At 36.4% G+C, this 25,678-nt stretch overlaps 1 protein-coding gene across 2 annotated transcripts; it reads left to right on the top strand.

The window, feature by feature from the left end:
• Nucleotides 1-25,678, top strand: LOC134530427 (copine-8-like). Of its 2 annotated transcripts, none has more exons than XM_063365241.1 (8): nt 1-286; nt 890-1,175; nt 2,344-2,574; nt 5,620-5,835; nt 13,656-13,788; nt 14,595-14,822; nt 17,964-18,142; nt 20,590-25,677. In XM_063365241.1, the coding sequence occupies exons 1-8, from the start codon at nt 216-218 to the stop codon at nt 20,929-20,931; spliced, it is 1,686 nt and encodes a 561-aa protein (XP_063221311.1). In that variant the 5' UTR covers nt 1-215; the 3' UTR covers nt 20,932-25,677. The 2 variants fall into 2 exon arrangements, with proteins under 2 accessions (XP_063221311.1, XP_063221312.1); XM_063365242.1 differs by having other exon boundaries at nt 8-77; nt 20,590-25,678.

Here is a 25,678-nt window from a genome sequence, read left to right as displayed (position 1 = left end):
AACGCGAAAACTGTCATGGCCACAATGTATGTGTGTGGCTGTTGCTGTTGCTGTTCAAATGCATAATTTTGACTCCGGTAATTTTGACTCCGGTGTTAAACCTTTATGTTTACAATAATTTTTGGGGGGAATGTAATGTTTGCATTTTGATGTTTTTTATTTACATCAGTCTTTTCTAAATTTTTAATACAATTCCGTGATTTTCAATTTTCATCATGTCAGCTAAATTCGCAGCCGGTACTGCTGCATTGCCGACGACAGAAGTGGAACTATCCCTTTCGTGCAGGTTAGCTTTTTCTTTTTAAAACATAGTTAAAATCACCAACACGTCCCCGTTTATCTGTCCGACAGACTGCCCTGTTTGAGGGTAGACTTGTTTTTACGTTGACTTTTATTTTTTATTTTTGACCTTAGGTTAAGAAGTGGGGACTTAGGCCAAAGGAGCACCCAGCGGTAATTCACGGGTGTAAATGTTGAAACTAGCTCGAAAAAGCTTTGCATTCTTAAATGAGTACAGCTTTCCTTGATCAGTGAAATTGTTATTACATTTGAAGCTGCCCGGTTAGTGTAATAGTTGTTTCTCCACTTTATAAAAATAAAATTGTATTAATTCATATCTAAATTTTGTAGCAGAATTCCAAGATTAATATAATCAAAAATTGATTGAAGAATGGCATCCATTAGACACATGGAATATTTATGCCTCAAACATAAAAATTCTTACATTTTTCTTTTTAATTTGTAGTGTCTTAAATTTTCATAGGCTTTTATATATTTTGACTTTTAAGAAATAACTTGGTAACCTTGTGTAGGCTATCTTTAGATATTAGCTGTAGGCCTAACTAATTCAATTGCGAACCATTTAATGTTACAAATACTCTGTTTTTAGGTCATTGGCATGTGCAGATCTCTTCTCAAAATCAGACCCAATGTGTGTTACTTTCATCCAACCTTTTGGCGAAAATCGTTGGGTGGAGTACCACCGCACAGAAGTTATAGACAACTGCCACGACCCGGAATTTGCATCCAAGATTTTGATGGCCTACAGGTTTGAAGAGCAACAGTACATAAAATTTGAAGTTTACGATGTTGACTCAGCAAGCTCCAACTTAAGTGACCATGACTTTTTGGGACGTGCCTCATGCACATTGGCTCAGATTGTGTCTAGTGGTAAGGTGAGTAGATCTTCTGTTGGAAAGACCCTAGTTCATTCTTTTACATTATATATAAACTTAACATTTTGGTAGTTGGCTGTAAAAAGTAATAATTTTTTATTGTAATCTATTAATAAGTATAGATAATATTCCAGTGTGAATTTTCATTAAATGGAAATACCTAATCACACTATAAGTACCCTCACATTAATATTAAAAATAAATAACTTAGTTTTAAATCATTCTTTCTTTCAGAAAATATTAATTAATTTTACCTGACATTTCAAAATTCTCAAAATTTGTATGATCTTGACAGCCAAGAAACATGAAATGAGTTTTTGTGATAGAAATGCAAACCATTTCTTGAAGTAGCCAGTGGCATTGCAGTTAATCCTAAAAAGTTTCAGTTCTGCAATAAATTAAATTCTCGTTATTTGTACAACCCTAAAAGGTTAAAAATGTAACTTTGGCAGCTAATTATGCAAAAAGTATGCAACTATATATATTTTTCATTTCGTGAAAGTTAAACGATTGAAAATGTCTAAAAGTTGATCAGTGATTAATATAAATCTAAAATCATGACCTGGAACGGGTCATACGCCCTTAACAGCCAAAATTCTGTTTCAACTACACTTCTTATTCATATGTGCATAGTAATTTACTGGTGAGAGCCTCCAAAATCCCCATTTTGAATTTCTTGAAAAATTTTGCATTCATAGTGCTCACTAAAATCTATGCGTTTCAGCATGTCATTGTCTTACAGCCTCTTTTTCAACTCATAAATAGCTTGATACTGATTAATTACTTAGCAACATGACTTATATAGGTTGCTTTCATGTCTGCAAGTTTTTGAATGGCATTCTTAATCGATGTTTTGATTTTTCCTCATAAATTTTTCTTTTTCCTTCACCGATATGTTTTTTTTCTTTTCCAAACCCATTTTAATTTCATTTTGTTAATCTGGAAATAACTTTTTTTTTTTAATTTGATTGTGTCTGCAGTCTAGTTACTTTATTACTTTGTAAAATGAAACTATGTTTATAGATGCTGGGTAAGGTCATTAAACAAAGACATGAAGCGCAACATGTTTTTGAGCATTTTAAGCACTACTGTTCTCAGTTGGTGTGCCACGTGTGTCTAAGGAGAACTGCAGTTCGTTCTGGTGCGTGAGTTGTGGCGTGGCTCCTAGGTAGAGCTGCCACTAAGCAACACTGAGCTCAGCTTGCCCGGCGACCGCAAGCTGGGCTCCGTCGTCGTCGTGGCCGAAGAGTTGGCAGCGCTGAAGGACGAGGTGGCGCTGCAGTTCAGCGGCCACCAGCTCGAGAAGAAGGACTGGTGGTGGTTCAGCAAGTCCGACCCCTTCCTCGTGCTGTCGAAGGTCACCGAGTCCGGGGCCTACACCGTCGTGCACAGGACGGAGGTTAACTTTCCATGATGGTATGGTGGTCAGCCTGGAGGCGTTGTGCACGGGACTACTTTCTGTAGAGGCAGCTAGCTGGAAACACGTGATGTAGTCGGTCGTTGAAAGTGAGCGGGCGTAGATTCTTTGTAAACCTGCACACATGCCTTGGGTTGACTAATATCACAGAGCCGCTTGTGGTATTTAATATTAATTAGTTGGTGGTTTTCAAGTCTGTGTCTTTGTAAGCTGACCTGTGTAAGTTCACTGCTTGCATCATTCCCTAATTTCCCTGAGTAGGCAGAGATTATTTAATGCTTATAGTTGTATGATGATTTAATACTTATAAGTACGTACTTCAAGTAGGGTATGGTAACACAGTACACCTATCCCTCACTTAGCACGACTAATTTGTTCCTAAAAATGCTCGTGTTATTCAATTCGCGTATTCTAAAGCATTAGTTTCTATAAATAGCAAGGTTAATTTATTTATTGTGTTCCAAAAATTGTGTAGGAAAATATACTTTACGTAATATAAATGCGTTGAATAACACTCAACTATAAATATGTCACACCATTTATCTTTACCGTATATACTCGTGTATAGCGCGCCCTTTTTTCCCCTCAAGTAAAAGAAAAAAATAAGGATGCGCGCTATACACGGAAAAAAAAAGTTTGAAGGGGCGGAGGCGGGGAGGAGGAGTGGTAGTTGTTAACTGCCGGGTGACGGGGACGTTTCTGGCCAGCCCCCACACATACGCACAAGCAACAAGGCCTCTGTTACACACACACACACACACGCACGCGCGCACACACACACACACTCACATGCGCACACGCACACACGCGTGTGCGCGCAAGCTCGCACATCATGGTCTCTTGTTTATTTTAAGACCTCCCCCCTTTACAGAAAGCCAGCTCAGAAGCTAGTAAAAAGAGAGAGAGAGAATGTTGTCACCAGTTCCCCCCCCCCCCCCCCCCCCCCCCCCCCCCGGCCACATTCTTCGCTTTCTCCGTTCCTCGTCCCAGCAGCGACTGGTGAGTCATCTAGTTCTCAGCGCCAGCTTAGCAACGTAGCGCGGCACGCCTCCCTCCCTCCCTCTCTTCCTCCCACGTACCAGTTTTGACGATACAGCGCTTCATTATCTTCCGTCTACACAGCAGAGTTTAAGTATTTTCCTGACGCATCACCACACATCAATTTAAATAATCAGGTACCACAAAATGTTAGTAAAATTTATTTATGGGAAAAAAAATTTCAATTTTTTTTTCTTTGGAATTTGTTGCAAAAATCGTGGTGCGCGCTATACACGAGGGCGCGCTATACACGAGTAAATACGGTATATGCCTCCGATCGCACTTTGTATGACAAATACAACACCGCGTAACGGGAGATACGTGGTTATGTACTTTATCGTCAGTCGGCTGGCTGACTTGCCCGACTGACTTCAACTTACGTTGCGTACCTTTCCAAACAATCCTTTACTGACAATGAAACCAATATTACTTACAGTTACGTACAGTTAACAGCAGCTGAATGGGCAGACGTTTCTTTTGTTTGAGTGAATTCCCTACCACTGGCTAGACAGTTCACGGCCCGGTTTGTGGCCAGGCGACAAACGGTACGGCACGGCGGCATACGCGCGGACGTAAAAACATTAAGTCCTTTGCACGATAGCGTAGTCACACCTGCGCGCGCCTCTTCCCCCCTTGTTTGGCTGACTGTATTCCACAGCACATCTGTTGTTTACAGAAATTGAAACAGACCTCGTGGCGTCGTGCTCGACTTTGTTTATTTCTGCCGAGATTTCGTGCTAACTGAAATTTGCAGACGTGCTATTTAAGACTGGGGCAGTAAAATTCACATCGCGCTAAATGAATCCGCGCAATCTGAAGACGTGCCAAGTGAGGGATAGGTGTACTTCAAGAAAGGTATGTTAACACATAAGTTTGAATGCGGACAGTAAATTTTTTTAATTTTTAGGGCACAGTTTAGATTTCACGAAGTTAAAGATTTACTATGCATTTTATTCAATTAGTATTTTTTAATTGAAACAAAAAAAATTATATTTGTGTATTTCATAAATAAAAGTGATTTATTCAGAATGAAAAATTAGATCATCTGAAATGAAACAAGAGCTTTGAATGTCTAAATTAAGGATTATCTGGAATATAAAATTATTGTGAATATAATATTAATTAGAATACAAGTTTCCACGGATGTGTTATATATGTACCTACTAAAGTTAATTTTTCACTCTGAATTTCATGTAAGTAATATTTTGTCTGCTTCAGGCTTTTTCATCCTAAGATTCATAATTTAATGTGGTTTGTTATTGCATATAATAAAGGTTATAAAAATTAATTCCAGCTTCTCGATATAAACTTCTAAATAATGAAAATCAGTAAATGCATAGACCAATTTTTTTAAATTTATTCACTCTTCACTAACATTGAACAAGCAATTAAGGGGCCCGCCTACCAGGGCGCACAAAACGGTGAGCAGAGCTTCAGAAGAAACCATGTCATTTGAACATTTCGCAAGATATCCGAGTGGTGTCTGTTCATGAAAAGCATTTAAGAATATGCTTAGTGTGGATAAGTAGTTCTGTTTCTGTGCTTCATTTTTAAACTGTATTTTTAGAAGAGTGAAAAATGACTAAAACGTGTGGTGTTCAGAATAGTTTTATAGTCATGAAATATCTGGTGCAGAATGAAAGCACTAATAGGACTTGCATTACACTTTTATTTCTCAGCTGTATAATGTTAATGGTTTAAGCTCAAATCTCAGTTGCCCTATGCAGGACGCGAAGACTGCGTGCTAGTTTGGAGGCGATACCGCGCTAGAAGCACTTATCATCCCACGTCACTAACAAATACATCTGTGACTAGACGGGGCCCTTAAATATTTTGTCTACTTTTAATAGATGGATTGAAAGTTCTTTGTAGGAATTACAGTTACTCCATGATGATGTCATGTGTCCACCTCTGTCCATGCGGGGCGGGGGGAGAGTCTAGAGTGTGCTCTCCGGCCGGTCTCCTGGGAGGAGCGCCCCTCTGTCGCAGGTGGTGAAGCGCTCCTTGGACCCTCGCTGGCGGAAGTTCAGCATCCCGGTGCGGCTGCTGTGCAACGGAGACTACGACCGCAGCATCAAGATAACGTGCTGCGACTGGAACAGCAGTGGGGAGGAGAAGCTGATTGGAGAATGCCACACCACGTTGAAGAAGCTGAGCGAGGGAGCTTCCCCCGCCAACCACTACCGCCTTGTCAACCCTCAGAAGGTGATGCTCTTTCCTTTATACTGATATGTTTCCATAACTTAATGTTTATGATTTATAATTATAACTTATAATGTATGATGCAGGGTGGCGACCAACCGGGAAAACCGGGAAAAGTCAGGGAATTTTGCCAGCAGGGAAAAGTCATGGAAAAGTCAGGAAATTTTTCAAATAGTCAGGGAAAAAATTAAATCTTGTCTAAAGTTCCTGCTGCAGCATTTTACAGCTTAATATTATTCATAGTCTTCGTTAATTGTATGTATCGAATTATTAACTGAAATTCTGAATACTATAATTTATACGAAGTTTGACATTTTAATGAAGCCATTTTTGATGACGCGGGTCCATGAAAAACACTTTGCTGTGTTTGCGTTGCTGATAACAACTGGCTGGCGCGCGCGCGCAAGCATTGTATTGCCACCATAGTAATGGTACGTGTACCAAATTATTCTATGCTTACTAGTTTTATAGCTCATAGTACACCGATATGACCGAGATAGTTTTATTTTTGTTTCTCGTATTATTGGCAACTGTGGTACAAGTACACAAACGTTTTGGGATGAAAACGTGTGTGTTTTTTTTGTTCCCAGTCGTGTAGTGCTTCTCTACGTTTTATTTTTTAGATGTACTATTTATTTTATTTTGCTGTCCTCTTTGTGTAAACGTTTTGATTAGTGGTGTGTACAGGTTTTCAGTATTATTTAGTAAACTAGTCGGGCTTTGTTCTGAAGATAAAAAGGAGAGAATAGAAGTAGAAGACAAAGATGAAGAAAAAAAACATGTGCGCGGGATCAGATATGAACGTGTGGGCTTGGGAAGAATATTGCCGTTGCTGAAAGCTAAGAGTAAAGGTGAATAATGAGTTAGTGTTTATTTGGTAATATTAAAATTTTTAGCCCTTTACTTTTATGGAGTAAACCATTTTTTAAATGAATTCCAATACAGGATAAGAAAAGTGAAAGGTAAATATTAAGTGTAGCTAATCATTAGACTTGCGCATAATAGTTCGCAACCGGGAGCGCTCCTTTTATGCTGGAATCACAATGCCTCGACGGCCCGACACGACAGGCCCGACAAGTTCAATAGCCAATGAAATACAAGCTCGCCGTGACATCAGCCCGACAAAATACGCACCCCGACGGCCCGCAAGGAATAGATTATATTTCTAATTTCGTCGTGTCGGGCTGCCCGACAAAAGAAAACGGCAACGGAAAGGAAACAGTACAGAACTAAATTTCAAAAATATTTACCTACTTGGTAAATCTTTTTGCTGAAAAGTGAAATTTCGTTTTACGTGTGGGTGAATTGAAAAATTTGTAGCTTGCCTTAAGGCCTTTTCACAATACCGCGATGCGACACGATCTGGCGACGCGATGTAGCGAAGGCAGCGACGTAAATATATGTCGCCAGCTAGTGCACTTCATAATAGCGCGACACGATCGCCATGCAGCTGGCGAAAAAAACCGAACCAGCCTGCATTCTGCTGGGGATATTTTACAACATGGTTGTAAACAAAAGTTTTTGGCGGTAATATTCACATTGTTATTATATTTGTACACTGACTGACTGGTAGAAGCATTTAATTATGGATAGGAATCGCGAAGCCCATAATATATTTCTAACCAAGCATTATTTTTCTCCGTCTGATAGCAATATTTGTTACTAGAAACATCGTACAAACACGGCTTTTTCTGAACTTCATCAATCAGACGCTCTTCAAAACTCATTTAAATTGAACAAAATCCACGTGTTGTTTAGTAACATTACTTAGATGCATCAATACATTGTTTCTTAACTCTTGTTTTCAGTTCTTCTTCTTCTTTACCACAATCTTGTTTCTGATTGGCTGTTATTTCTGACGTCATTAGCGACATCGCCGAAGCGACGAAACAGCCTCGTCGCCAAGTGAGCTGTCGCCCATCGCGGGCGATGTAGTTGTGATTGGCTGGTTTGGTATGACGTCACGTCACATCGCGTCGCGGTATTGTGAAAAGAGCTTTAGTCTGTTTTTATAAACATAAACAGTTATAATCGTGTTTATGGTTAAAGACGTTAGTTTAGAATCCATCTTTTAACATTTCGTTTCTTTTTAATTCTTCGCACAGCTAACATCAGGAGTATTTTTCTTCCCCTCACTGAAATATCTTTATCTTGTTTCCTTGTAACTATAATAAACTACTCTTTGTTTTACGAATCAAATTAACCTTACTTCGTATCGCAAACGACTAAATGTTTTTTTGCACTTCAACTGTCAATAATAAATAAAAGAGCCTACTTTGTTTTTAGCGCATTCTATAATGCATTTTAATTGAAGTATTTAGCTTGGCACGATTTGCCGAAGGCCAAATTGAAAATCGTCGGGTTATTTTTGTCGTGGTATTGTTACCCTACGCTTTTAAATCTGTCGTGCTGAGATGCTGCATGACAGTTTGTCGGGCCTGTCATGTCGGACCCGTCGGGGCATTGTAATTCCAGCTTTAGTTCGCAGCTCCTTGGCGAACTAGGTCGCTCTTTTAGTTCGTCCGCTCCGATCTCGAATTCAAAGAAGACAGGTCACAGATAGTTCGTTCGCTTTGCTACCGCTACTGCAGGCGATCTTCTTTGTATGTTATAGTAGTTATTTTTTATAATGATCAGTGTTGTGAACGCTTAGATTATTATCCTTTTTTGGGTTATTATACATCAAATGAGTAAATAAAACAATAATTTTTACATAATTGGGTAAAATGGCGTATATAACAGTTCTGTTTTTAATATTCACTTAACATACACTATAATCGAAAATTTTTTTAAGTGTTAAAAATATTCAGCAAAAAATGTGTTATTATTTGCAGGCAACAAAATTACGTACATTATTAAGAAAAAAGACCCATTACTCTTCTAATTTGTTACCTTACAATTAGATATAGAAAAACTAATCAAAACTCTTAAGTAAGATTGTTTGCTAATATTGCTTAAGAATGTGTATGTTCATTAGGACATATATATAATTCACTAAATATTAGCAATTTCATCATCACTTAACATACACTATAATCGAAAAATTTTAATTTCTTAAAGCTATTATAGTCTGATTTTGGTTTGACATATATTTGTGTATGTTATCTGATAAGTTAATTAAAATGCAAAAATAAGAAGGTTTTACGCTTAAAAAAAAAATTGATTAAATTGTTAGGCATGGTCAGGGAATAAAAATAATTGTCTTGGAAAAGTCAGGGAAAAGTCAGGGAATTTATTCTTTACAGTTTGGTAGCCACCCTGTGATGTGTTAGAGGTTGATTGAGCAGGACATGGAGGTTTTATTTTTTTTTATGTGAAACATTAGAATCATTGTGGTTACATCGTTCAGCATATTGACACTATACAATATATTGCATGGGAGCAGCAAGGAGTTGTTAAGTATTATGTGAACATCAAGTCTTGCTCTACATACATTGTCATGAATACCTGCGGCAGGGCTGAGGTGTCAGAGACAGCATGTCCCGACACGTTTCGGCCAGGGTGCAATGCTCTGCACAACTATCTTGCTCGGCGACCGTCCAGCGTCTCGACGCTCTTGACGCTGGGTTATTAAAATGTTGATAAATCACATGGAACCATCAAACATCATTATTGAAAAATCATCAGTTTTATTTATTTTTTAATGACATTTTGAATAAACATCCGTTTGTCAGCTGTTCAGATAGTGGCTTGATGCCACTCCTTGGGGCAATGGCGGCAGGTGGATGGAAGCACCTGTCGTGACCTGGTTCGTCTTATTTTAAACCTTGAGTGTTTTGCAGTTACACAGCACTCTGTTCTGTTCTGAAAACTGTCGTCGACTGCTGTTGTGATACAGTCCGCTGCATTGTACTTACTGTTGCGACAGACTCCTGGCAGGTGTTTTTCTTCTCGTGTTGATGGTTGTGGCATAAGCGCCTCATAGTATGCAATAAATACCTATACTCCTGTAGATTTATGTATTTAAGAGGCCACTCCAGTGTTTCAGGGGCACTACGCAACCCGCGTTAACCTCATAAGATTCAATGCTATTTTCATTTTGCTTATAACTAATGAACTAATATAGATTTCGAAATGATGCTTACTTGATATTAGTGATGTGCGAGTCTCGGCATCATCGAGAACGAGTCGAGACAGAAATTTTCTCGATCTCGTCTCGAGATAATTTTTTTGGCTCGGAATTTTCGAGAATTTTGTAAACAAGAAATAGGTTAGGTAATATAATATATTGAGGCAGCATTTTGTGTTGCGTGTTGAAATAATTAACATATCTTCAACGTAACGTAGATCGAATAAAATAAAATATACTTGTTACGATAGTATACACGATAAATTATTAAAAAGTTAAAAACGAACAACTTCCGTTCACAAGTCACTACATGAAACGGTAAACGTAAACAATGAATTGTGCTGTGGTTATCACATTAAATTACAGAAGAAAATGATTATTTTCCGTTAATAAAACCAACATTAAAGTTAAAAATAAATCATTTTCGGTATCAATATCAAGTATCAACGTAAAACGGTACGGTAAAAAATAAAAATATAAACATGACTGCAGAATTCTTCCGCGATTGCATTTTGTTTTATGGCCTTAGGTTATACACACGGCCAGCAGTATATAACAAGCAACATGATGTTTAAATTGCGGTCCGTATCGATAGTGACATATCGATAGTGGCGAATGTTCAGACTTTCATGATCAAGTACCGTCCATGGCTCAAGGAAACTGTATAGACTATGGAGTCAATAACGTATGTTTACATACGACAGTAGGCAAATAAACTTGAGTGTAAAGGTAAAGTTGTAATTGCAATTGCAATTGTGGATACTTGATAAAATTAGTGAATAATTATGTATGTTTGTCAGATTATTGAGTTTTACTTTTTTGGATCATATTATCCTGTTAACTAAAGTACAGATTTCTCGATCTCGACTCGATTCTCGAGAATTTTTAAATTGCTTTCTCGATCTCGTCTCGAATTCAAAAAAGTCTTTCTCGCACATGCCTACTTGATATGTAAGACAACGATGCTCTTATCAAATCTCCTTTCTTCAAAAATGTGCATAAATTATTGTTTTATTCTAATCTTTACTAATATGCATAAGTGTATTGTCTAAGTTTGAACCATAATTTATGCACGTTTTTGAAGAAAGGGGATTTGATAAGAGCATCGTTGTCTTACATATCAAGCAAGCATCATTTCGAAATCTATATTAGTTAATTAGTTATAAGCAAAATGAAAATAGCATTGAATCTTATGAGGTTAACGCGGGTTGCGTAGTGCCCCTGAAAACTGGAGTGGCCTCTTAATTATCTACTTCTATAGCCTGTGTCATGTAACTTGTTACAAGTTTGAGTTCTCAACAGTAGTTCTAATGGCTAGCAGTGGCGTCTCGTCAGGGCAAGCAAGGCAAGCAGTGCTTGCCCAGGCAGTTTCCAGACATTGTATTTTTTAAATAAATATTTTATTCAGAATAGTATTTTACTTTGGCTCGTGCAGTTAGGTGTATGTATTTTTTACACTATCTTCTTGGGACCCAATACTGTGCGCTGTGCGCTATAAAAAAAGAACTCGTTGACACAAAAACATGCTGTTTTAGAAGCGTTGCTAGGTTTAGAAGCGCTGGTAGGATCGCTTTCAGCAGGAAGGCTGCCGCAGTAGTTTCCTTTCGGAAGGGGGGTGGCATGGTACAAAGATTCAGGGAGGGGATTGGCTGGAAAAATACGCGGTAGAAGCTACGAAGGTAATGCTTTCTTGCCGAACTGGAGCGAACATGGCCGAAGCAGAAGGTGGAATTTTTCCGCCGACTGCTTCGGCTATGTCCGGTACAGTTCGGCACGGCAGGTGGCGATGTCGCGTTTCAGTCGGCGGTCGTCTCTCGGGGCGCGCGCATCTCTCCCGCGGGCTGTTGGCTGGCAGTGCGTGGGGGATTTGTGGGCGTACGATGATACTACACTCCCACTTAGTATATAAGTAATGTAGAGTAGGTATTTTACTATCAGAATAATGTAAGTCAATAATTATTTTTCAAAAATAATGTATTTAAAAAAAATGTCAATTTGCTACCTGTGGAATAGTCAATGTTCAGTTAAGAAAACTACTTAAATAGCACCATTTTGTACCTTGAAATCCATATTTTCCCGGCGGAGGGCCCCCAGACCCTCCCCCCCCCCCCCCAACCTCATCATGTTTTGGTGTGAACGGAGTAATTGCTTCCCCTCATGTAAACCTCACGCCTCGCCACTGATGGCTAGGGACAATATTATATGGTGGATTGTGATAAAAACTTAGTAACACTGTAAAGCATGTCAGTGCACCTCATAACACTGAAATTCAAGTTAATACACCATAAGCACTGAAATGCAATTAAAATCATGAAACTAATCAACATTTTCAATCAAAAGTTAACTCTAATGACAAATACCTAATCTTTGAACTATTAAATTCAATGAAATTAGTTTCTTTAGCATGAAGTTTGTACCACATTTCATGCAATAAAAAATTGTAAAATGTTTATTTCTTTTTAAATTGCAACTATTATTAGTTACTTAATTTTTACATTTGGATGTTAGTACATTTTTCAAACACAAAAATACTTAACATACTGTATTTATTTTATTTGTTCCGTGTAGTTAGACATGCTTAATACAAATCATCATATTGTATCAGTCAAAATGACACTGTTTTGGAGAAATTAATATCATGGAAAATTGTGTCATATTTGTTCAGCAATATGCTATCTTTTTTTAACAACCAAATTTGTAAAAAAAAATAAAACCATATTGTCTCTATGAAAGGTCTGTGCATGATTCTGCCACTGTTCTGTCAACAATGTTAGTAAACAAATTCATGTGGTTGCTATTGTTTGTATACAAACTTCGTGTGATGCTTTGCAAGTAATAGTGAAAAAATTGAAACAATTTGTTATAAAATATAATGTTTGGAACTGTATTCTTGTACTCATTACCAACATTACAAAATACATCCTACAATAAAATATCACCTAGTGCTATACATTTTGAATTGGAGCTCTTTTTGCTTACATGTGGTTACTTTGGGTACAATAGCAGTCGAAATTGAGACGATTTACATGATAAACAGACTTAAGCGGTGTAAATTCAATACCAATGCATATTTTTTGACATGTGTTGTTACGTTGAATCTCCTGTTCCATTGTAGCTCATCACGTGTTAAGGCATGACTGTGTTAACAGCTGCAGGCTTAGCAGAATTGCTTTCTTGGGCTATCACTATAAAACATTTATCTGCAATACTCATTTAAGTGAGTGTACTAGGTTTCTTGCACCAGCCCAATTTCATGTAAATGAAATCTAGTGTCACAAATTGAAACACTGTTAGTACAAATTGCTTGTATGAAGTATTTCCACAATGTCATGAAATGTAGTAAACATTGCCTAAGGATAGTGTTAATAATCTTTTTATGTAAAAAACTTGGATAAAATCATGAACTTTATCAAATAAAAATGATATTTCATCATTCATGCAGATATAATGGTCACTAACATTGTGGGCGACATCATCGTGTTTGTCTGCCAAGCTACTGTCCAACTTTGCTAGCTGGAAATGAACGACAGTGAGTTGGTAACCTTGTAGTCTTGTTTATGTGTTTTCAAGGTTACCTACATGGGCAGAGTAATTGGCATAATATTGTCACCATCTCTGAATTGTGCATGTAGTAACTAAGATTGTCTTGGAAAATGTGCTCTTTGATTATTGTGCCAATTGCAAGTGTGTTTGCGGGTGTGATGATTTTAAATTGATTAAAATCATATTGAGAACATGTACGTTGATTACACAGGCAAGCAAGTCCTCCTACAAGAGCTCTGGTGAGATACGACTGGAATACTTTGAGATACGCAAGATCCACTCCTTCATGGATTACATACGGGGTGGCATGCAGCTGCATTGCACATTCGCTATAGATTTCACAGGTCAGTTTAGTGAACTGTGGATCTGTTTGAGTTTTGCTGTGTGTATCTATCTTTACAAATAAAATTGTAAATGTTTGTTCGTTAAATATCTCAAATTTCCCGAAAGTTCTTCACCGATTGCTTTGCAATTTTGACAAAAAATTGCATTAGAATACATGTATGTTTTAATATACCTATGGCACACCTATGCCAGATAAAAAGATAAAGAGGTAAAAATATATATAAATGAATGTTTGTGTGTTTGTCTAATGTTTTGTGAAGATAGAGATATAGATAGCCTAAGCAAAAACAGGTTATATTGGAGAAAAGCAAGAAAACAAGTGAAATTGCTCAAGCAGAAAAGTGTCATAGGTATAAAATGAGGCCAAAAGTAGCCGAGAGAAATGAACCCTGAGGCAAAAAAACCCTTGAATGAGGCATGAAATATGCGCACGAAAGAGTTTCAGCAGTCTTCCTCACGAGAAGTGATGGGAAATGTAGAAAATTGTTTGGAAATGGATGTGGATATGCTATCTGATGATTCTGATGTTGATTTGGAGTCAGTTTTTGGTTTTTGTTTGTTTTTGCTATTTTTTGTGTTGCAATTTTTTTGGAATGGTTGCCAGACCATCAAGTAGGATGTTTATCGATTTTACGTCAAAAAATAAAACATAAATATTGTTCAATTATTTATTTATTTCATACAAAACATTCCTGTTCAGCACAATGTAAATTCATGAAACAAATACCTGGCAGCTGTAGTACACCCAGAATTTAAGCCAGTTTGGGTTACCATCTGTGTGATGCCTGGACATTGTGTGTGCCAGCGTCGAATGGAGACCCGACACTGCCCGCCTCGCTCCACCACGTGGGGCCGTCGCCAAACCTGTACGAGCAGGCGATCCTTGCCGTCGGAACTATCGTGCAGGACTACGACAGCGACAAGATGTTCCCCGTGCTGGGCTTTGGAGCGAGGATCCCTCCAACTGGGCATGTCTCCCACGAGTTCTTCGTGAATATGGACCCCACCAACCCTTACTGTCGAGGCATCGAAGGTGAGTTTGTTCGTTGAGTGATAATGATTTAATACACACGTACTTGTCATTAAACTGCTGCATTATCTCTGTCCTAATAATCATCTGACGTACATATTTACAGTTATCATACATGGTAGTAGCAGAGGGTGGTGTGCAGAAGATCATTTATCAGCTCATGTCAAAGTCAAAAATCACTTAAATATTTGCTACATAAAAAAAATTTCATAGTTACAACTTTGAGTGCTTGAGTAGGTATTTTATCAGCATATCCTGCATACAGTATAATGAATACAAACAATGTGGGAAACATTTAGCAATCTAAAGAACTGCCACGGCTTGTACAGGGTGGCCATTCTCCATGCAGTAACAAATTTCCGTTGTCAAGGTTTTTCAAAGTCTTCTCAGTGATTAGTTAATTTTACACTGAAATTAATTACAATACTGTAAATTTATAATCAAATTATATTAAAGTATTTCTCCTCAAAACAATTTGGAAGCATTTACATGGTGCTTTAACCTGAAATCATTAGTCAAAAAAATAAATATAGCAAAGCATATCACTTAAATTCAAATCTTCGCCGTTTCAGGTTCATGGGTATTGCTCTTTTCACATGAAAGCCAGTACCAGGGATATAGATGTCAGTGCCCCTGACTTCTAACCAAGTGGTCACAGGTTCAAATACCTTCTTGAACAAAGGTATTTTTTTTTTTAAATTATTACGTAAGCCATCTTCCACCAAGACTTTTCTGACAAATGATGGGGATTAATGTTCCCTAATAGAAATATTTAACAAAAATCTTAATTCTGTTTTGATGAACATTTTTAGGTAGACATCTGCTAAATGAGTGGTGCGTGGTTAAGACTGCACACCTACTGTTAACGCAGGAGACTTGTCACCAGTGAGTCTGTTTAGGCTTTCTCACTAAAAGTCACGACTGACGAAATCTGGCAGATAATTTAGCATTAATTAATGTAAAGAAAGAAAAAAAATCCCGACTTTGATTAACAGTGGAGTATCTTCCGTGTAAGTGTCTTCCATTAATGAGTTCCTCCTGGTTTTTGTGTCAAATCACATATTACCGTATGCCACATTTTTATAATTGTGTTGCGTCTGCAGTCGTTACCATGAGTGAGAGCTAGAGGAAAGTTTAAAAATAAATATATAAAAAATTGGTTGTCTTAAAGTCGGTTTACGGACGATAGTTTAACGTGACGTCATAACAAAACATTGATGAAATGATTGCATAGTTTTATGAATAAAATTGTATCATTTTTATTGAAGTATCACTATTTTGTATGGATACAAAGAAGGAGTGAAATGAAATCTACAATTTAAATGATGAATTGACTTTTATTTGCACTCATTAATTCAAATATGTTTTTTACTTTAACGAAGAGATTATTTTAACTATAACTTTTATACATGTTTGCTATTTAACTTCTTCCAATCTGTGTTATTCTGTTAAGGATAGGACGATGATAGGAAAAGTAGGAAACGAATGGGAGTGTTTCAAGTTTAATGTGCCTCGAAAAAGTCTAATCGATGGTTGTTCCAATTGAGTGGAAGAGAGACAGATGCGGTGCAAGCATACAATGAGCGCAATGGGACAATGTGCGTAACGGGACAATGAGTCATCCTTTTTCGTGCGTGCAGCCGGCGTTCATCGATTTATTAGACGTCACGTCAAAAAACTTAAAAAAAGAGACACTTGCGATGTTATCTGTTACATTAGATCAGGTAGTAAACACCAGCAGTCAAAAATGGTATAAGTGACTCAGTTTGTAAGCATGGCATGTAGTTTTTCAACTAAACTGTAAACAGTGCTCAAAAATGATATGAAAGATATGTTTGTAGTTGTAGGTTTTCAACTAAACTGTTTTAAACTTGTTAGACAAACAAATAATTCCAGATGGCTTTCACAAATTCCTCACGAATTTCCTGGCACAAAAAAAAATTGTGGTTAATTCAAGGTTTCCCGATTTTCCTGGAAGAGTGGCCACCCAGTTTAAAAGGAAGGAAAAATTGTAAAAAAAAATATCCTTGTGTAGCAGCAGGATTTTACATTTTAAAGTTGAGCACATTAAAATTGGCCACTGTGCATCATCTACTTGAATACTGAAAAACAATGAGCACGTCAGGACTACTGAATCATAAAGCCATAGGTTTGTGGGTGAATGTTTTCCACCAGATTTATACACATTTCCTTGTCTTCAACATGTTTTAAATGAAAATAATCACTAGATGGCCACTGCTTACAAATAAGGGAATACTGTAATACCGCTAAGCGCTAACATACTAAAAAAATATATTAATTAATGATGATGATGTTAAAAATAAATCTCATATAACATTTATTTCCCAACAATCTGGAATGAGTAGGCATGAGAACTGTTAACATAATATCACGTTGTGGGCAGTTTTAGTCAAATATTAAGCCTTATTATTGTGCTGAGAGTTTTAATCTATTTTGAAAGACTCAACTGGTTCTCTTAACAGTATAACTACAGCTGATGTTGCAGGTGTTACAGCATCAAACAACCACATTATATCTTGCTTTTACAGTATTTTGCTCTCAAAAATATTTTCTTAATCTTCTAAGATTTTGAATATTCCCAAATTCAAAGAAAATTATTTTTCAACTCATTTTAGGTTTTCCTAAGCTTTACACACTCTCTAGTAGTACCTTTTTGATTTTACATACCTCTTTAAGCTGCCTTTTTTAAGGGTGGTAGTTTTCAAATCACATTTATATTTTATGTGCCATAACAAGACAGTTTTTTTTTTTTTTTTAATATAGCAAGAAAGAAAATTGTTAAAATCAAAATTGCTTGACATGACTCAAAATTAAAAACAACAGGACAAGGCTTAACACTTAAAAAATAGCCACAGTTCAAAACCAAAATGAAGCAGACCCAGTAATTAGAACAAAGCGTGAGTGAGTACATTCACAGGAAACATAGATTAGTAATTAAATTTATAAATTTTTCTGTTGTCTTTTGACTAATGTTTGACAATGGAAGGTGTTCATTTAAATTACCTATTTATTTGTGGCATTATTGGCATTAATGTTTGAAAATAACAAAGTGGGTATCAAGTACCCTACTTACATTAGTAGTAATGTATTGTTATTACTATTAATTTATTTTCTGGTGCACAGGTGTGTTAGCAGCATATCGCAGCTGTATCCAGCAAGTACAGCTGTTTGGGCCAACCAACTTTGCCCCAGTGATAAATCACATTGCTCGGTTTGCTGCAACGTATCGCGACGGCTCCAACTACTTCATACTGCTGATTCTCACTGATGGTGTCATAACAGATATGCCACAGACCACACAGGTATGCCCCTTTCCTACTAGATTTGATACCATGACAGCACATTAGTGTAGGGACCTGGAAAACTGTCAGGTTCCAGCTTGGATCTCGTAAGTTATGCCAGAGGTTTGGCGTTAATCATCATGATTCTTGCCTTTCACCACATTAATGTTATGCCTTAGCATTAAAATGCCCACCCAAGGTTCGCGACACACAGAAATTTACTTTTATAGTCAATTTTTATTTATTAACTTTTTGTTTTGAAAAAAAAAGTTGCTTTTAGTAGCTTTTTAGTCCTAATCTCCTAACTAATGCAACTCCAAGTAAGCGTGCTAAATTTGTGTGAAAATATTCTGTTTTAACACATGCAATAATATTGTAATTTCTGTAACTAAAAACTTTATCTCTATGTTTCCGTGGCTGTAGTAAAATCTTTGCCGTCCCATAATGTGCACGCCCTAATTTGGAAGTCCAATTGAGTTTCTTTGAAAATTCTGCATTTAAATTCACAGCCAAGCAAGTGATGTCGTTTTTGCCTTCCCTGAAAGTAAAAGAAGTGAAACAGGCCTAGGTGCCTACTGACATTCTCCACCTTCTGCAAAATAAACATCGTAAAGAAAAAATCAGCTGAAACTGTAACTTAAATGAATTTTTTGACATGAATTTCCAACAGGGATATGAATGTCTTTAATCAGTCACTTTGGTTGAGGATTTGACTCCGCTTAAAACTCGTAAACTATGAAAGCTACAGAGTTGAAGTAAATATATCTTATAAGAGCAGTCTTTGCTCGTGGTCATTACGTATGAGTCACCCGGTTAACATTTGCAGTGATGACTTAATGAGCGTTGGTGGGGAGCATCGAATTGAAGTCTGTGAGAGCTGTAACACCAAAAGTAATAAATTGATTTGCGTGATTTGAACTTTAAGTTGCTTGTGAGTAAGCACTGAGTGGTGCTAGTTGAGTGTAATACGTATAAAGTTACTAACTGTGGTTTTGAAGCCATTAATCGCAAAATGCCTAAGTGAAAACAGGTTGTTGGAGAAAAGAAATAAAAAAAGTTAAATTACCCGAGCAGAAGCAATTAAAAATGCAGAGAAGTGTTCTTATAGGTATTGAATTAGGCAAAACGTAGCTGAGCAAAATTAGCCAGTGGGGCAAAACAAGTCCCAGAACGAGACGCAACATTTGCCTCGGCCATCTACCTCTAGAGAAGCGACAGGGAATGTTGAAAACTGTTTGCTAATGGACGTGGCTATGCTATCTGATGATTCTGATGTTGATATCAAGTCAGTTGAGCCGGTGGTTGTGAATATTGGGCCGAGTTTTTTGTGGTTTGTTGTTGCAATATTTTGTTAGCCGCCAAACTCTCAAGAAAGAGACCCGTACGTAAGGCAGTGGAAGAAAGGCTAGACGTTCCACGTGCTGTGCGGGTCTATAATCCCGAAGCCGTCAGCCCCTCTCTTTCTTAACACATGTGCAGGCTGCGGCAGATAGCCGAGATTGCTGTCACTGCCCGGCTGATCGTGCGTCGTCCGTTGTCTTTTGGATTGTTACGACTTTTTTTTTCCTCAATAAAATTTGTTTTATGACTGTGTAAAAAAAATATATTATTTAGAACGAACAATAAATCAGCAATAATTGGTGTTTTAAGTACATGCCAGTATTAGTATGTAAACATGAGGTTATACCTAAATTAAGGGTGCATTATCTAGTGTGAAATATAGTTCATATTTCACAATCCATTTGGTCCGTACATTTTGCATCAAACCACTACTTAACTGAGAGAAAAAAATTAACATTTTAAAAATTTTAATGCAGTGATTTGAGTTAGATTTTGTTAAATTTCAGTTTTATTTTGTGACTTGGCTTCAATTTTAGTTACATGATGTATTTTATATTAACTCACTTTTTGGTGCTGTAGTGTGTTTCGACACTCATTTATATCACATTTCACCAGTAACCTGTCCCTGTTAATGGCTAATGATTGGGCACTTAAGAGTATCGTATGTACGAGGTGTGTTTTTTAAGCAGTTTTGAAATTAGGCCGCTGCTGTTGGAATTCTGTGCATGCGGGCTGTGTACTTTCATCTATTGGCCAGCCACAGATGCCATTACGTAAACATTCGACTGTGTTTACTTTTGTTTGTAGATATTCAAAATTCCTCCACCGGTATGAGAATCCCACCGACTGTGAAATACTCGCTGTGATTTGTTTTCTTAGTGATAATGATGTGACAGCGGTTGAAATTCGCCAGATCGGTGAAGTTTATGGAGAAAACATTCAGATAACAACGAAATCATAAAACATCTTATTCTTTTTCACATTTCGTCAACTTTTTGCACTCATTGTGAACATTCGTATGGCCATCTTCAAAAGTTCTAACCCATTTCCGTACAATTCCGTCAGTCACAATGTTTTCTCCATGCACGACTCAGAAGCCCACCATTGTCTCGGATCTGCTGTTACAGGCACTAGTGGAAGCGTCCATGCTCCCCATGTCGCTGATCATCGTTGGTATCGGGAAGGCAGACTTCACCGCGATGGAGACCCTGGACGCGGACACCGTGCCGCTGCAGTCGGGTGGGCGGAGGGCGTCCCGGGACATTGTGCAGTTCGTCCCGTTCAGCAAGTTCCTGGGCGTGGACCGGGACCCCGCCGTGGCGCGGATGAGGCTGGCACAGGAGGTGTTGGCGGAGATCCCCACGCAGGTGGTGAGCTACATGAAGGCCAACAGCTTGGCTCCCAGGCCTCCGCTGCAGGACATAGTGGTGCTGCCTCCCGACCCCACGCTGCTACCGGCAACCAGTTAGCCCCGCCCCTCACATTTCCAGTTCTGTTTCCCAGTGTGGCGTGTCACAGCAGTTGTATTTGGACTGCAGCTCAAATATATTATATACATCATGCATTATATCCTGTCTATACTTATTAAAACTACTCGCACATTGTTCGCAGTACAAAATACTTATGTATTTACTCGATTTTTGCTAAATCCATTGCATGCCTTTTTTCTTATTAATGAGGGCCTTTTCGTTCTAGCTTTGTTGTGTAGTTGTTAGTTTGTAAGTTCAGGTTTTGAGTAAAAAAAAAAAAAAGACATGATAATTGTATGGTGAAACTATATTAAAGAAACTCTGTAAACATTTATATCCACCAAAATAAATTATATTTTTAATGTTTATATTTACAACCCAAGCAAATAGCTGTTCCAGAAGTTTTTTTACATTAAGCCTTTCTTTAATGTTATCTCACTTAAGAGTGCTGAAATAGTCAAGCTATTATGGTTTGGACCTTTTTCCTTAACATCAATCACAAATTTTTTTAAATAATTTTTTTTAATGCCCACAATTTCATTGAGTGGTATCTTTATAGATACCACAACCTTGTCGGGGGAGCATGGAAGCCATATGGATGCATGCCTGTTTAAAATTTTTCATCGTAATATAGCAACCAGCATCACACTCGTAACTTTAGGTTGATTTGCACTGTGTTGATACTGTTGCGACCCTTATTGAAGTCAGTTGCAAAGACACAGCCTTAATCAGAGTCGTGTAATGTTATGGCTGCTTGTGATGAATAGCTAACTGTAAAAGTATTAAAAAACACTACCTGTTTCTGACAAAAGAATACATTTTCATCTGTTTATCGTTGAGGGTTCTTAATTCATTTTAAAACAATTTTAATGAGCAAGTATTCAGGCTTGAGCAATTAAAACGTTCACACAAAAAATTTGTGATCAAGAGTTGACTCATTAGAAATTGTGGTCAAATTTGTACTTTTTGATTGAATGACAATGCTTCTATGGATCTTTACAATCATACAGGGTTATGGACAGTCACAATTTAATAGCCAACTGCATTTTAAGTGTGTATGAAGACTGTTAATTAGTATAAAATAAATATCTTTGTGTTTGTTACAAAATGTACATGCAGTATTTTAGTAGTTGTCACGGTAACATTGTGTCAAACTAAAACTGCTGTACAGTAAAATACTTATTCATCACATGTTTGGAAATATACTTATTTTGTATGTCTCATTAAAATCATCGTAACACAACTGAAACTTTGGGATATTCCGCACATTATTTCAAATTATATTTTAGTGATTTCACTGCTGTAAGATTTGTGTTTGAATATTTTTATGTACCCCCACCCCCCTGGTTTTCGTAACTACAATTTAAAAATCAGTTATCTTAATATTTTGTGATAAGTTTTAGCCAAGTGTAACATCTCCGGCCATTTTATCAAGGAATTTAGCATTGGCCAAAATAGCGGGACACTAGTTGCTAGCATGCAGTAAAACGTGCAATTAAGAAATCAGGGTGAAGAAATTTTGAGTCCAAAAATCTAATCAATCAATCCACCCATTTCATAATTCAGTTAAGAGTGCACACGTAACTTTAAACCGCAAATGAATGACGTGAATCTTAGTTACCTGTTGCAACTACTTCGCAACACCATTTGTGTTATGTACTTCATAATGATCCTGTTTCTTGAATTGAAGCACCCTCTACTGATAAGTAGTTAGATATTCATGAAAAGTGTAGAAATTATTTTTTAATACTACAACAGCAATCAAAAACCTATAGGTAAAATAAATATAATATTTATATAATAAATAAAATATTTACTAATAGGTTTTATGCTTTACAAAAGTTTTTTGTAGAATGTAAAATATACCTGAATCTCATTCTTAACCATTTACCCCATTTCAGTATAAACAATTAGTTTGTTAGTTCATTAGTTTTGAAAAAACCGTCATGTAGTTTTTGTACTGCAAAAATGTGTTTAAATTGTACGTATGTTTTACTCTTTACAATTGTGTGACCAATGTATGGGTGTTTTTTCCCTCCAAGGATTATACCATTATTACTTTGGTTATAATTGTAGTGGTGCAGTATTATTTGTTTTTAGTCATTACATCATACTTAACTATGTACTATAAATATATCTAATAAGTAAAACTAACATTATACATATTATACATATTATACATCATAGTAGCAGGTCATATATCATGTGGTTTGAATGAAAACATCTTATTTCAAAACTACCTATACACCTTTTCTTTATTGAATTATTAGGTAGAAAACCTCGTACCTCAACTTTCTTTGGTATAGTACCTTTGTAGATAATTACTAAATAAATATATATAGTATATATATATTAAATGTATAAAGTTGTAAAAAATTTGTATTAAAACAATCTCTACCCCCTCCATCCCTGCCTCCTTGTGCAAAGTTTATTTCTGATATATGAGGTTTTCATCCTAAGCTAACAATATAGGTATTCTTTTCATTTGGCTGCACTTGGCATTTCTGTCTTGTGCGTTTGTTGCTGAACCGTTTTCTAACCACATAAATAACAATGAATAAAAAAAACCTAACATGTTATTACCATTTCCATATACCTATAATTATACCTATCTGAAACATCCTCAATTCATAATTTTTTTTCAGTTTAGGCATGTTGAAGGTGAAATTTAAATATGCCATGAATTGTGCATGCACCACCCTTGGAAAGTAATTTTAACAGCATGAAGTCCAGTGTGCACGAGTTTCGTGCAGTTGTGTTAAAACATTCACTTTTATATATTTCTACAATTAAAGTAATAGCTATAGCATAGCTACTAGTACTGTTTTTTTAAGTGCTGAGATCAGCTAAATTTGTGTTAAAACATACATGGCATCAATGATATTTGTTGGTTCTCTTTATTATGACTAAAGCTGCACTATATTTTGCTTTTAATTTTAAATGTACATGCTTTATTTTGTCAAACTAAAGGCTGCAGCCTAAAGATCTCACACATTGTGCTGCCTCTGGCTCGTGATTTGTAATAATAAATGCTTATGAATTTGGATTATCTTTTGATGCTAGGACAGAAAGTCAGTGGAACACAAAGTATTCTTGTATAGCTTACAAGATATTTTTGTTTTATTTCATCATGCCACTTACACACACCAACAATTTTTTAAACTTTTTTTTAAGAAAGAAACATTTTCTAAACCAAGAATCACATTTAATTGTAACTTAAAATATTAACTTTTTTTTACTTTAAAAAAAGGTTAAATACAAAATAAATATTTGTTGAATGGACAATAAAAGAAACAGAAACTTTCATAATTATATTAGGTAAAATAATAATTTTTTGTTTGATAAATGTTACTTGCAAGAGCCTCACTAGAAAGTTAACAAAACTTTCGCCCAAAACATAACTGCTTTGAAGTTGTTGGGAAGAGGGTTTTAAGAGAAACATGATTTGTTACATGCAAAGGCAAATATACTGATCTAAAATGAGGATCTCTCTTTTCCATAATTGTATTATGACAAGGTAAAGAATATTACCATAAACACAACGGAAGACAGTTGCCAGGGCACTTACGTAGCATGCACCAATGCTACGTTATCTGCTATGTTACTTCAGTGCGAACATGAAGCAATGGTAGAGCTCATGCGAGTAGTTACAAATAACCATTTTTTCACCCTATCTGTTGCATATATTTATTTTAAGACCGCAATTTGGTCAGCACTGTAGTGCTTTTTATAAGTTTTGTAAGTTTGTTATAAAATTAATATGCTGTTACCTGTTCTTTACTGATGGAGCTTCAATAGTGTTTAGTATACAGCAAAATCAAAATGTGTTCAACCTGTGTTTACTCATACATCATAGGTATGTTAGAGTGACTGTACATTTTTAAATCTCTTATGAGACTGCCAATACTCATACCAGCCTTTATACCACTGTAATGACATTACTCCCACATGTTTATATATACATATATAATATATACATATATATATACACACACACACACACTGTTGCAATATTTTGGAGTTTTTTTTACAAGATATTGATTGTGATCAGAATTATGTTCTTGTGATAATTTAGACTAAATTTTTAAAGAATATAGCCTGTGATGTTAACAATTATAGTCACTTGTCTGGGTGGAACTGAGGTTCCAATAACTTATCACATATCTGTAATATGGCAGTAAATCTTGGCACAATATTGTGTTTCTGTTAAAACTGTTTTGTTAGATGCAGCCAGTATTAAAGTAATAAACTTTACCTTTGCGCTATTCCTATTTTTAAATATTTATTTGTATAACAGGTATCCATTTTGTGTATATTAATGAAGCATTGATTAAAATATCAGTGTCTGTGAGAAGTAATTGTGATTGTCATATTTGTGTAATTGCCATGTATCAGCTGTGATCTATTTTTGCCATGCTGTTCTACTGTACTATTTATTTTACACTTCCAGAAATTTTTATACTTGTTTTAAATCTGGTTTTGTTAATAAATCATACTAAGAAGAAAATGTTGCTCAAATTATTTATTTATAATACATGTTACGTATTTAGGGATGGGGTGAATCCATTTGTTTCCCGAATATGAATCCCTACCCTTATCTTTATCCGAGATCACTGAATCTCAAATCCGAGCCTGAATATCCAAAAGCAAGTTATGCAAGTTTAAATATTTTTCTGTGAGATGGTTAACAAAATATCAAAATAAATACATAATGCAAGACTAATAATTCAAGAACTACCAACTATTA

This window comes from Bacillus rossius, chromosome 3 (assembly GCF_032445375.1).
Source record: "Bacillus rossius redtenbacheri isolate Brsri chromosome 3, Brsri_v3, whole genome shotgun sequence".
NCBI classification, from domain to species: Eukaryota; Metazoa; Arthropoda; class Insecta; order Phasmatodea; family Bacillidae; genus Bacillus; species Bacillus rossius.
Note: the sequence above shows the minus strand (reverse complement) of the source record. Positions and strands in the feature narration are given on the sequence as shown.

Coding starts and splice junctions, on each gene's coding strand:
- LOC134530427 (XM_063365241.1), top strand. CDS start 216: ATGTCAGCTAAATTCGCAGCCGGTACTGCTGCATTGCCGACGACAGAA. Junction 1,176..2,343: donor AGATTGTGTCTAGTGGTAAG/GTGAGTAGATCT, acceptor CGTGGCTCCTAG/GTAGAGCTGCCACTAAGCAA. Junction 2,575..5,619: donor CCGTCGTGCACAGGACGGAG/GTTAACTTTCCA, acceptor CCTCTGTCGCAG/GTGGTGAAGCGCTCCTTGGA.